The sequence below is a fragment of the Strongylocentrotus purpuratus genome, unplaced genomic scaffold (genome assembly GCF_000002235.5).
Source record: "Strongylocentrotus purpuratus isolate Spur 01 unplaced genomic scaffold, Spur_5.0 spur5_contig_861, whole genome shotgun sequence".
NCBI lineage: Eukaryota > Metazoa > Echinodermata > Echinoidea > Camarodonta > Strongylocentrotidae > Strongylocentrotus > Strongylocentrotus purpuratus.
The window spans coordinates 3,302,737-3,317,100 of record NW_022145570.1 but is presented as its reverse complement, the minus strand read 5'-3'; the positions used below and the strand labels follow the sequence as shown (position 1 = coordinate 3,317,100).

General features: G+C 34.4%; 1 protein-coding gene across 1 annotated transcript; it reads right to left on the bottom strand.

Moving 5' to 3' along the window:
- Positions 1 to 2,230: 2,230 nt before the first annotated feature.
- On the bottom strand, positions 2,231 to 13,620 carry LOC577962 (factor VIII intron 22 protein). The gene is made up of 12 exons (XM_030999293.1): positions 13,522 to 13,620; positions 12,231 to 12,277; positions 11,448 to 11,520; positions 10,341 to 10,500; positions 8,859 to 8,927; positions 8,375 to 8,437; positions 7,723 to 7,780; positions 7,187 to 7,341; positions 6,422 to 6,500; positions 5,550 to 5,599; positions 4,986 to 5,041; positions 2,231 to 3,724 (listed from the first exon to the last, which is right to left on the bottom strand). Exons 1-12 carry the CDS (start codon positions 13,578 to 13,580, stop codon positions 3,637 to 3,639), a joined length of 957 nt encoding a protein of 318 aa, XP_030855153.1. The 5' UTR covers positions 13,581 to 13,620; the 3' UTR covers positions 2,231 to 3,636.
- Between the last annotated feature and the right edge of the window lie 744 nt (positions 13,621 to 14,364).

Genomic DNA, 14,364 nt, shown 5'->3' with positions numbered 1-14,364 from the left:
TATACAGGTTTATTTAAGATAACAGTTAACATTTTTTAAACGTGCTTCTCATATACATGTACAATGTAAAGCGCTTAGAAACCTGGTATTAGGCGCCATACAAACACGACTACCGGTATTCATAGTAGTATCATCATTATACACTATACATACCAATGTTTGACTTCAAATATGTCACATTCTTTATGGAAAAGGGTTAACCATGGTTTAGTTTTTTTCTTCTGCAAAATAATGATTTATATCAAAGAAATTAAAACTCTTTCTAGTATTTAATACATCAAGTATTAATTGTAAATGTACTTTTTCTTTTTTCCAGTATGTATACACCGACTGCGCTCAGAAATGTGGACAAAAATTTCTACTTGAACATTGTTAGTCATGTATATGTGTCTTGATTACATGTTTGGTAATATCTAGTGTTTTTAAATTCAAATTGGAATGTAAAGAGCAGAAATAGAACATATATGTAATAAACATGAAGAAACTCTCAATTGACATATTCCTTCTAGGTATTCACTTTCTGGAGTTGGACGTTTTGAAATATTGGGGCGGTTTTTTATTTTACTTAAATTAGAAATGTATTCAGGTTCCAATTTTGGTGGAACTTACACATATGTATGTCATGGAACATTTGTTTGTGCCCACTGTAGAATTGATTGAATGTAAAACAAGACTGTAAATATGTGTGCTGCCAATTCATTCTGTTTCATTACTACAATATTCTATGTATGTGATGTGAAAATAAGTATGTTCCTGTAAATGGCCTAATTTTCGTTTTCCTTTCTCTCCAACTCTGTTAAATCTACCGGAAACTGTAAAACGAAGACATTGTCAGATTTATCATTAGATTTTGAGATCAGTTGTGAACTCTTGAGTATCTGAGTGATGCGTTGAAATAATGCATGCTTAACGCAATGGTTATCAGGGTAAACATGTTTTATTGCTTCTAAATTTCTAGTCCATAGTCCAGCTTTGTACCTACTTTGCAGTTGTATTTTTTTCCTCAAGACTTTTAGACTAAAAAACTACATTTTCAATCATTTCACCAGGCAAACACAATGAATATTAAAGGGATTTTTTAATGCAGAAATAGGAGCAACCAATAATAGAATTCAAGTTATGTGACGCCTGGCAAATTTCTGTTCATTCATTTTAATGTCTTTATGGCATAGTGCATTTGCATGGTCAAGAACTAAGGGTTCGCCATCAAGAGTTTTGTGGGACAAAAAAATTTGACTTAAATTTGCAAATGTTATTATTAAACAGATTTCTTGTTCATGCTTCAACAGGGTTAATAAATCAAACGTTTTTAGAAAAAAAAATCAAGGTATTTTAGAAAAATTGATGGAAAGCAAAAATGGACCAATTTTTACATGGAACTGCAAGATTATGTAAAAGATGAATACCAGGTAATTAATTTAATGCATAATTCAGTTTTAATATATGTGTGTTTCTTTTTTATAATGCAAGGGAAAACTGCATGATCTTCCAGCACACCAAGTATTGTCATGATTTTTTCGGGTTATGTTTATCACCTTGATTCAATATTTATTGAAAGCCTTGAAATAGTAAAATTGAAAAGAAAAAAAAAATGACTTGCTGCCCTTCATAGATCTTTCTCTGTACCAAACAGTGCCCTATTCTTGATAGAGAACTTTTTATTAGTCATTGTGATGTCATTCAGTAATGTATATTTATATATAACTCTTGTGTGTATTATAATAGTCATGAAACAGAGGCTTTCTCATAGTATTTGTTACCAGGAGTGAAATACGTTTTTTGGGCTGACTGTATTTCTGTATATATTTCCTATAGCTTACACATGTACACCTTGACTTTTGAATAATGTACAGCAAAATCTTATTTACTAAAGTATGTGATAATAAAAAGTGTGCAAACTCATGTAAACTGAACAAAAATGTATTTTGTTGTATTTATTTCTGTAGTATTTGTATTTTAGTAGTATTTGTATTTTAGGTCTGTAAAATGCAAAGAGACCAGCCGAATGTGTCTTTCATTTGGTGTCCCATACTTAACCCAAATTGTGGAGTTACAGCAAAGAAAGTTTCATTTTGCTTTATTACTCTGTGTGTTCCAAACTGTAGTAATGTTAGATGCTGCTTGTAAGTATCGGCTTGCATGGTGATGTAGATATACAGTAGGTTTGCAGATGCACCATGTGTTGTAAGCTATTTCATGGAAACAAGAAGGAGCATTGAAAAATTGAATCATGTGATAACATTTTATTAAGCAAGTCTTCTACAATTTACATATGGTCTCTAAATTTTACATATACACGTAATATACAACAGTACTTTATATAACATTTTAAAAAACATTTTCTCTTCCTATTATAATATCTCTCACTGGACCTTTGTTAGGTTGCTTAGCGAAATGTGGCACAAAAAGACGTGTCAAAAACGTGAATTGCATTGTTGTTGAAAACAAAATCAAATGTTAGGATATGGCGCTGATAAATGCATATACCAGCTCAATGAGGCTTAATGTTGGCTAAATTTTCCACAAAAAAAAAAATGGAATTAGCAAATATCACTTACTATTACACTTGTTGTGTCCGAACGCGTGTTTTTGTGCCATGGAACTACATTTCGCTAGGCTACCTTACAATTCTTGAAAACACTGGAACACGATGTACACAGATGCTCAATAAAACATGACCTCTTGCTCTAGTAAGTGACTTACTGAGTTGTATGATAAGTTTTGCTTCTCAGCAAATAAGCAATTATAAAAGCTTGACACAAGACGGTATGATCTCTCTTGCATCGGTCCTGACTCCACAAAAAATTGAATGAAAATTTGATCAACTACAACTGTATTCTACATGGGGGTAGATACTACTTTTCCAGCATTTTGTTGAGTTTTAACTGAATAATATGAATGCAAGTTGGATAGGATAGCACAAGACAACACACAACGTCTTTTATAGAGCTTTTGATCGACGGCCTTTTTCCAGAATTCATTAAAAACCTTTACAAAATTGTTAATGCAATGTATGTTATTCAACATAAACAAGAAGTACCATATTAGGAATTAGGCATGAGAACTTTGATAGGACCTACATTAAACGCATGAGGACACTAGATGTTCTCTGTAGGTTTCATGGGTAGTGGGTATTCGCAAATCCTTTCAGCCTTTTCAGTAAGGCAATGATATGGTGTTACAGAAAGCCTCAATTTGTGAATGAGAAAACTTTCCTTTTTTTTCTTCTAAAGTGTTTGTTCTTCAAATGCTTCATAATTCCAAAGGTTCATACATTTATAATTCCAAATAACAAATTTTCATAGTAGGGGTTTCATGATTTAAAAAATGAAATATGGATTGGCTTGTAATTCTGAAGAAGAAAAAAAGTTTAATATTCTGAAGGTTCATAATTCCAAATTCATTTTCAAATTCATGAACCTTCAGAATTATAAATCCTATTTCGTTATCAAATTTACCAACCTAATTTTACATGTAACCCAAAGAACACATGTATAGATGTATAACGCTATCACACATACTGTACATGCATTATGTGGATGATCGTTCAAATCCAACTTTCAGTCCATGGATATTGCACTGTTCAATCTGGAATATGACCAAGTTTTGTTTCCTGTGCTATACATGGCGTCTTGTTCATATTGCACTTGCTTCTTGAGGGGGTAGTGCTATCTGCTCCAAGACTAGGTGGAGTATGTGATTCTGTTCTGCTGATAAGTGACACCTGAGAGAGGGAGAGAACGAGAACGAGAACGAGAGAGAGAGAGAGAGAGAGGGAGGGAGGAGAGACACAGAGAAAGAGGGAGTGAGAGAAACAGAGAGAAATAGAGAGAGAGACAAAGAGATAGAGAGAGAGAGGGGAGTGATTCAAATAAAAGTTAAATACAATAAAAGTCCAATATATAAAGAGTGCTTACTTACAACTTTAGAATAAACGGTATCACAAAATGCTCAATTAATTTTTGATAAATGCCCTGGAATTAAATTGATATACACACAATCTTTGAAAGGAGGTCACAAAGTTCATGACTTTTCATTGAACTCATTGACCAGTAGAGGCATTTGGATCACCTGATATAAAGTAGTACATTTCAGAATATACATGCATGGTATTTCCTGTCTTACAAGCAATATAATGCAATCAACACTCTGGGTATGCTGTCTGATCTATTCATAGATTGTAAATGTACATTTCAGCCAGGATCTGAAATCAACATCTACAGGTGTTGCATTCCTATTTGTTTACAGAAAGAGATTTCATCTTCTTGTAAAGGAGGTTAAAGTTCTTCTTAATAATGTACTCAAGAAAGTTTAATATCAAAGCTTAATAGGCCAAAGAGATTATGGATACAAATAAATTCATTCTGTATTTAAATGGTTCATTATAAAATGAAATCAAAATAAAAAGGGATTTTGTATTTATTGCTTTTTTAATCTATCAATACATAATCACGATTAGTTCATGTATTCTTTTCCCTTTTATAATTAGTAATCACAAAACTTGGTACTGATACTTGTTGAAACAAATAAAAAAGAGCACAATTTCTGAATTCAGAAGTGATGTACTGTACATCACTTCTATAAAATGCAGAAACCTAAGTCAATTTCATATTTGGGATTTGAGAATGCTAATCACATGGTTGGCGATCATAAAATGGATTTGGTATAAAAATATGTTTACATGATACGGTAAACCACCCGCCACACTTCGTATTTTCTGCAACTTATAACACAAACTTAAAGATAAAAGAGTATCATAAGGTCTTTGTGCGACACAATTTTTTTTGTTTTACCCCTATTGCCATTTATTTACACATTATACAGTTCCTTCTTTCTGTGGTGAGTGTTTGAGGCATTTTACTTTGTGATATATATGTAAATGGGCATTTAATCTAAAGGTAGAAATCTGTTTAGGGAAGGGGATTCTATAAACATAGGATCTTTAGAATAGTAAAGCAATGTTTTGTGTCAGCAGTATAGCTCACCATAAATCAGCCTGTAGTTTCTTCAATGATTCAGCGTCTTTAGACTGGCAAGCCATCTATGAAAGAAAACAAGAAGAAAAAGGCATAGAGAGTTTTCTAAAGATCAGTATTACTCTTATCTTATTACTACCAAATCATGGAGTTTTATAACTGAAAAGCAATTTTTTAGCACATTTATGGTAATGCAACCTTTGATTTTGGTCTAATGTACAATGTAAGTTATATTCTGTTCATTTTTAAGTATTTATCATAATTTTCTATTATCTCTAATATTCGCCATTATATGCATCTCTAGTAATTTTATTTCATCTCGATCTAGCATTGCAATTTATCAGACAACATTTTTATCCAACACTTTATTTTATATGTGCAGTTCAAGTAACTTGTAAATTGAATGTGATTCCGCCTGGTATATGCACAGTACATATAAAAACAGTATACTGTACATGCATTTGCAATCAAGCCTAGGCTGCGCAACATATCATAACATAAACTCTTTCTTTAATTGAATTGAATTGGAAAAAAATAAACTCATGATAGATGTCAGAAAATATATATTCTTACCACAACTGATTGGAGCAGGAGAAAGACTTCTTCAGTGATGCATTCAGTAGCTGAAATGGAAAAGGAGCGTTGCATTAATGAAAAATGGGAAAGGAAGAGGTGCTCACAAACTAGTCATACAGTTGCTAATTGGTGTTTGATCGATGACGTATTTTAAAATTCATAATTTTCTCACACAAATTTAGACTTTCTTGAAACTTTCACTTATCAGTTTCTCGTATTGATATGCTTTTAAATAAGCTAGCTTGATGCCAGAGTGGACTTCTTAAAAGATGACATCGAGTTATGGGACCCGTTTCACAAAGCCTTTTTCAATGATAAATGACAAAAAGCAGTGACAAAGCTGCTGATAGCCAATCAGAGGCAAGGATTTCACTAGTTTATAAAAACTGTCATTTGTTACTGATGACAAGTTTGGTGAAATGGGGCCCTGGTCATGCGATTACACTGTGGAAAACTATCCCGATTATTGGAAATGGTTAATTATTTACAATTTTTTGTGCAGGTATACTGTGAGGTTCCTGAATCATAAAAACTGAAAGAGATTTAGATGCCCTGTACACAGGAATATGTATACATGGGGCTACACACACCCGTCACGGTGGCATGAAAGTTTGATCTACCGGTAAAGTTTACAGCTATTTTTTTATGAGGGCATTTGAAGAACAATCCTTTAGCATAGATTTTTCCTTCTATTCTTAAAAATTGATATACAAAAAATGACAATGCTCACAAATATTCTTTCATCTTTACAAGAACTCCACCTTTTCCATTCACTGTTCTGTTTCTCTTATTTTTATGATCTTAATTAAAGCTAATTTCATACCATAGTGGACTTTCCCTTTACGAATGAAAGTTTTTTTTAATTTTACCTGGGTTAGTTTCGTCACTTTCCCAGGTGTACTTCTCTAACGTCTGTGCATGCTCCGGTCGTATACGCTGAGGTGTGGGCTAGAAGGGAGACATACATGAACAAGAACATAAAGTACTGGTTTGTTTTTATCTGACTACTAGAAAGCATGTGCATGCTTGTCAGTATGCAACGGAGGGACTAAAGGCTTTTACACTTTGGTTGCTTACTTTGCCTCTCTGCATAGTTGCTCATTTGCCACACATGCAATTTTGCACAAACAATATGAACCAGTCGATGGAAGGATTGCATTGGGCAACACAATGGCTTTGTAAAACTACCATTTTTTTCTGTTGATTAGCACAATGCCAACCATTTTAATGTCGGTATAGATTAATCTTGTAAGGAACAGTTTAATGGTCTTGAATGAAGCTTTTGGTATATCTATCAGATAATAAATACAATGTGGCACAGAGAGATTATTTGTGGGACATATAAAGAGTTGAGTCCTCTCCAAGGGACTTGCTAATGAGGATTAATGCAATTAATGCAATTAATTAACTTCCAAACGGCACTAGCACATCAGAACAGTCAATATTTTGTAAACTATCATACATGAAAGGGATAATGGTACAGTGTAATTTTAATCTTGATAATTAGATCAATGTTTATAGCACAGCTACTATCTAAAAAATACTCTACTGCACTGGGGTGAAAACAAAATTAACAGTGCTACTTTACAGACACACAAACACACACAAATCTGTTCAAAAGTAATATTTATTACCTGTAATAGCATTAGAAGAAGTACTCTACTGATCTCACAGCTAGCTAGGATGTCTGAGAATGATCCGATGGGTAGGTTATTAGATCCTATGATACCCCTATCTCGAACCAGGTATTCCATCTCTGTCAGGACCGCTAATGCACCATCAAAATCACCTGTGGAACAATTATCACAAATGAAACACTTATCAAATATTTTCTTAAAGAAGAAGTCATGCTGATATTAATTTGGTTTTAATAAACACATACAATTTAAGACATTGATCAGTGAACTTTGAGACAAAGTCAAAACAAGAATTGTCCTGTAAAGCTGGAAAAATGCCTGAAATGCAACTTTTAGCAAATCAATAAATCAATTATGTATGAATTAATGTTCAAATAATCTTAGGCATACATGTGATACAACTTGATTAATTTATTTTTAATGTCTCTTTAATGACATAACATTTTGCTCAGAAATATTACCTTTTAATATCACTTTAATACTTCATAAATCATACAAAGATACAATTTTCTTATGAAATATACATTACTTACCTATTTCAATTTTGCATGATGCAACTTTCCCTAATGAATGCAGACAATCCAATGGACACTAAAACAAAATCAGACACGAAGCAGGAAACAAGAAAACAGTATAAGTAAAGGACTATACTGTATGTACTACGTACGACACAAGGATATGATAGAAACATACAAACTGTTCTGTCTGTATGACCAAGAGGTAGTACCAGACTTTGGCAAGGCTCATGGGCCAACCAGAGGTCATATTAAAAAGCTGTATATTCTAAGGTCTGTCAGTGAGAAAATATTAAAAACTCTCTTTACATAAGAATGAGGGCCTATTTAAAACACCTGGTTTCTACAGTTTTGACAAATTTGTGAATACGTACTGGAGAAGTGAACCTATCAAGTTCAAATTCAACGCCGATCCACCTGGACATGATCCTGCCAACTTAAAACGGCGACGGAAAGTGTCCCATATGATAAAAGATTTTCAGCCCTTTCTATCATTCACAAAATGAAAAACCCTTTGATATGATGATTAGACTAATGGTTCTTTTTGTATCTACCAATTTTCATTGGTCATGTCAAGATTATTTCTTTGGATGAAATAAAGGAATAAAAGTCACATGTTGTATGCGACACATTGCACAGAATTTCCCCAAAGAGGGCTTCTGAATGATACCTGGTATTGAAGTTCCGCTGCCTTCTGATAATGCCCCATTGCATCTGCAGGTTTCTTTAATCTCTAAAAAACAAACACACAATAATCACTAGAGTAGAAGGAGTTGAAGGAATTTCAGTACTGGTTACATAATTATAAATTGCGTTGTGCTGCAAGAAGTGGAAGAAAACTAAAAATCACTAACTGGTGCAGTTAAACATTCTTGCTAACATTGAAACTGACATAAAATATATATAAATTAGTTGAATTTAAATTATAGAAATTAAGATCTAAAATTAGTCCAAAATCTACAGGATGAAGTCCACTGTGCCAAACACACTGAAATATTCTCCAAGGAATTCAACTGTGAGGTAACTCAATTCAGATTTGGCAAAAATCACTATAAAACAAAGGATAACAAAAGGAAAAAGAATTTTCTTATTAATAATGTCCAATGGTTTCAAGTTTTTGTTCAAATCTTAAAATAGAATGTCATCTTTCTTACCCTGAGACTGTTCCCTAGTTGGAGGCAGAGTGTTGCTGACAGGGCTGGCTGCTTATGCTCAATACTCACCTAAAGTTTCAAATGAAAGAAAAGAAAGATATTTCTAAATTACTTTGCTGTTAGTCATAAGTGAAAGTATCCACTCCTTAGTTCATTTACCAAAATCATTTTCATGTAACTTAAGTGTGAGTGAAGTGCACATAAGAATGACAAGATAATAATATAATAATAAATTAATAATATACCGTTCTTGTATAACCCTATAACCCTTTTAACCCTATAACTTCCCTATGCGTTTCCTAAGTTGTTTGGACCATCTTAGCTTTAGCTCGGGCAGCCATAATCATAATCATCGCATTTCAAAGAATAAATTCTGCCAAGTGCCAGGTACCCATCTAACACAAATGTGGATTAACCCTACGTTAACTGGGGGGGGGGGTCAATTTGACCCCCCCCCCTGTAGAAATTTTGTGACTACTCCGAAACCGCGGCAGATATAAAATTTTCCTCTCATGACTTTTTACTTTCGAGTGTTACGCATCTTTTAAAACAATTTTTTTGAAAATCGGACCTACGGTTACAAGGTCGCGTGACCTTTTGTCTTTGCATGTCAGCCCGAAAATCGCTCATTTTCGTGATTTGTGTACAAAACATATGTAAAAGTCATTTTTCCTAAAAATAGATAAAACATTGGTTATTCAGTCTTGTTTAAAGTTTAGATGTTTGTTTTGGGGTCAAAATAGTTGAATTGTAGTTATAAATGAAATAAAACAACAAAAACAATAAAATACATAAGTTAAAAAAACAATGAAATACATAAGAAATTATAAAAACAAGAGATAACATAAGGAATAACCTGGCTCTTCCAATTTTTTGTGTTGTATTATTATTCCAAATGGTCTAATAAATATATGTAGTGAAAAAGAATACTTAAATATGAATAATCTATGATTTATGGGCCGAAATGTGAATTTTATGACCTTATTTGCATAAATTACCATAAATATGCAAATGAGTGAATTTTTCAAAAATTTGAAATTACCATAGTATTCTATACACTTCACTTGACATGCATGCAAATTTTCGCGGCGATCGGCGGTGAAACGGCCGAGATCTTAGGGGGGGGGGGGTCAAATTGACCCCCCCCCCCCCAGTAAAAACCTGGTCTGAAATAGCCCAGTTAAAATAGGGTTAATGTCCCGCCAAAAGACATGAGTGCTCTGGAAGAACATTCCAGGAAAAAAATGTGAGAACTACAGCCAACTAGGACGACAGTTGTGGGCCTTTTAACCCTTAGTTACAGCCCCCCCCCCCCCCCCCCCCCCCTCCCTGGACCAACAACCTATGAGACTGACACTTTCTATCTTCCCCAATATATTTCTTTGTTCGATCCTTTTAACCCTTTGCTTACGGGAACCTGGTGGTCCCTGTGTTAAGCCTATGGGACCTATAAAATTCAGTAGTCAACAGGTTAAGACATACCCTGACAGCGTGGTTGTAGCAGTTGATGGCTGCACAGAGGTTCTCTTCAAAGTTTGGGCAGTGCATGGACCTGTCGCTCCACTCAGCATCTAGGAACTCATGGGCCGCTTCCACCAGAGCATGGACTTCAGCTGGATGGTTTGCTAGGGTGTGTTCACATCTACATACACGTAGCACATAATGGAAATAACAGAGTTCAGTGAGATACAAAATAATAATTGTTGTTGTTGATCTTGGGTTTTAAGGCTGACCAATCTAAAAAGATTACTTTTGCCTGGCTGTACTGTTTTTTTTTTAGTTGTTCATCATTGATGATTAGATGGCGCTGTTTCTTTTCCTCTTCAGTGGGTATCATGTACTGATATCAAAATATCAAAATAATAATAATAATAATGGTGACTTCTTATATAGCACACATGTCCGCCATGTCCCCAGTCAAAGCTGGTGACCAACTACAGTGTATGTAGTGCTCTGGCATATCAGGTACCAATTTACACCTCGGTGGAGAGTGGCAACAGTGGATTAATGGCTTGCTAAAGAAATTTAGTGCCAGGCTGGGATTAAAACCCTAGGATTGTGAGTGAAGTGAATTAACGGCTATACCAAGACACCTCCACAGATAGACAGTAATGCCACATCACTCCAGTAATTAATAATCTCTTTAAGCGAACAGAGGGAAGAAATACTTATCAAACCTTTCCAAACAATTATAACTTAACAATTATAACTATCTACTATGTGGTTAAAAGTGTTACCATTATCTGCACATATACATGTACTTGGGTTATTACATACATGTACAAGTGTCATGAATGACTTAAGTCCCCCCCCCCCCCCCCTCATTAGTTTCATTCAAAAATGAAATCTTGGTATGATGATGCCTTAATGTTTGTGCTACCATGCACAACTGTAAGTTAATGGTCATATCATGATATTTTCTTTTCTGGATGACATGAAAGGATAGATGTCATATGTCAAACAGGACACACTCTGAACATTTCAACCACTTCTAGTTTGTCCTTTTAAGCATATATTTCGAAATCATAATGTAAATACAAAATTTAAAATGTGCATCTCATGCTAATCTCTACAATTAATACTATTTACCTGGCCTTGGCTAGACTGAATAGAGCTGCATATGATGGACATTCTTGGTTATGTAAAACCTTGGCTAGATTTCCTATTAAAAAAAACAAGGATACCGGTAAGTTGTTCCATTCAGTAACAAAACCATCACTTTAACAGAAAAAACAAAGAAAAGGTTTCAAAGTAAAGTAATAAGACAGTGATGCACTAGTCAATTTATTCTTATCGTCACCATTGCAAGAACTGAGAATACTTACGATGCATCATGCACATACGGTCATCGGGACAAGGTTGATCAAAATCAAATCTCAGTAGTTTATCCAATTTAAGGTGCTCAGTTTGGCACATTTGGACTCAAGTAAAATGTAAAACATAAGAGAGCACATTCTGAGAGAACATTAATAATAGAGTCAACATCAGACTTGCTCTAGACTTCACCTTATTATTTTGGCATATTTTCATAATCAGTATCGCATTATACCATCTGAAGAAATGCTAAGCTCTACTATATAAGTTTATCATCTTTATGCTAACTCCATTATACTAAGGTGAATTAACTGTAAAATAAAAGATACCAACATAGCCATGTTGTTAGGGTCTGTGGGCAACTGAATTTGAAATTTACTAGCCAGATAAATACAATGCTTTGAGAAATACTCCATTATTTTTCTCTGCCAAACCATTTAGGACTCATTTCATTTATTAATTCTTAGAATAAGAATTATACATTAATCTTATAATGCAAAAGACAGGTAGAGTCTAGTAACCAAATCAGAAATTCTTCCTTATTTTCAAAGAACTTACCAAACTCATCAGCTGCTTCAGCAACATTTGGCTTGCGTAAGAAACGCCTGATGAAAAAAGACAAAGGTTTTAAAAATGACACAAAATTAATACTTCTACTTCTACGACGATACTCAGCAGGATCCACAAGTCAGGAGGATGTAGTGCTGAGGAATTTTTACTCAAGCCCCCAGACATAACTTTTATACATCACATTAAATTATAAAGACCCTATTGCTGTGTTACTGAATAAAAGGAGAAAAGGGTAATAAACGACAACAACAAATTACACTGGGTAAAGTTTTGTCTAAATTTTAAAAACAAAAGTTCTCAATTATTCAAGAATTAAAGTTTTTAAGAATGTCGCCAATTGAAATGAAATGCACACATAGGAGCATCAATATCCTGGCTGTGAAGTAAAAGCTGTGCATTTGACGTACGGGACGCTCTGGTCCGGTACGTCACGCAGCACATTAATTACATTTAAAATTAAATTAAAAAATTGGTCAGAACTAAAACTTTCCACAAATGAACTAGCCCATAATAGCCACAGACTCATACCAAAAGATAGCCATATAAATAATTTCATCTGTTGTTATTTCTTGTTTAAAGTCTCTAAATGTCCCGTACGTCACAATCCAAATAGCTTGGACCTGCCCTTAAAAAGAATAATTTAAAATATCGTGCGCCGATCGCTCGAAATCGCTGAATATGCACGACTCGAACAAACAGAGGCCTTCTCAACCTCGTGCATATTCAGCGATTTTGAGCGATCGGCGCTCGATAGCATGAATATTCATATTTTCTTCGCCACTGCCGCGCATGCGTACCTTCTCATCGCTATTTTGAATCAAGGCTGCGACATGGAAGAATCGTTGGTGTAGTACCCCGAAAGAACCTTTTTTTCATCGAAGACTTCTTCAAATTATACATTCAAGTGATTGGAGTTGAGCCCTGAGGAGTCGTGCACCCTATGAGTATGATGTAAAAATTGTAAGTACTCCCTTTGCAGATTTAACGATAATATCACCCAATCGGCTGTTTTACTAGCCCCAAAGAGAAACCAACGAAACCACCCGAAGCTCCGACGCCTGCGGCGCCGGTGTTGGAGCTTCCCGGAGTTATATTTCAACCAGAACCTAGTTTCACCAAGTAACATTACACGAAAAGAAAGGAATGGGACAGGCGACCAGATTGTGCACGCCCATAAATGATTAAACTATGGAAAATGGTCAGAAAATCCGGTGGATATATACACAAAAATGATTGGTTATTTTCAAAAGTAGTAGTTAATTCATGAATATATACTTACTTCTTCAATTTGCCAGAAATAGCACGATATTTGCCGAGATAGTCACTGTCTCTGTCCATTTTGATGTTTTGATGTGACGCCCTCTCGTGTTCTCCGCTCGCAATCATTCGGAAAATTCAAGCGAAAAAGTAGTGGTGGGGCGAATTCCATCGAAATCCAAGTAAGTTTGAGTTCATTGGCGAATTCCCGGCCTACCAGTACGCAGTACCAATATTCTGAGAGGGGGCACGAGGCCCCGGGCGGTACTTGGAGTTGGAGGACGGTAATTGAAGGTGCAAAAGAAAGAGAGAGAAAAAAATGGGAAAAGTATAAGAAAAGATAATGCCCATAAGGTAAAACAGTATATGCGCAATGTGCGCCCCTATATAGTGTAAATTGTTGTTTTAACCGAGGGCTTAATTAAACTACAAAAATATATACTAAGGCTGCGATTTTCTTCCTCACAAATAAAATACATATGAATGAAATTCATTTCTGCTCTATTAGGCTTTACCTATTAAGGAAATGTAAACAACGTTTCTCCTTTTCGTCGGTTTGCCTTACATGATATTTATTTCATTTATTTATTCATTCATTTAATTTATCTATAATTACTTTACCAGGGTAGCCTACTCAACAAAAGTTGGTCTTACATGGGGCCCAGAAAATTTATCACAACTATAAACAGTTTTAAAAAGAATACAATCAAAGTAGCATACAGTAAATCAAATATTACACATTTTAAACAAATTTAATGATTTTTTTTTCTTCAGATATAAAACATAATCAATACCAATAATGATGCGGGAAAGGATGAGTATATACATTTTCAAATATAAGAATATAATTATTTAGGCCTGCTTT

What these genes read in the sequence shown, in the direction of transcription:
- LOC577962 (XM_030999293.1), bottom strand. Translation starts at nt 13,580, where the DNA reads ATGGACAGAGACAGTGACTATCTCGGCAAATATCGTGCTATTTCTGGC. An exon ending in ATCATGCAAAATTGAAATAG is followed by an intron (nt 7,342 to 7,722) that starts GTAAGTAATGTA and finishes ATTGTTCCACAG; the next exon opens with GTGATTTTGATGGTGCATTA. An exon ending in AAGTGACGAAACTAACCCAG is followed by an intron (nt 5,600 to 6,421) that starts GTAAAATTAAAA and finishes TTTCCATTTCAG; the next exon opens with CTACTGAATGCATCACTGAA.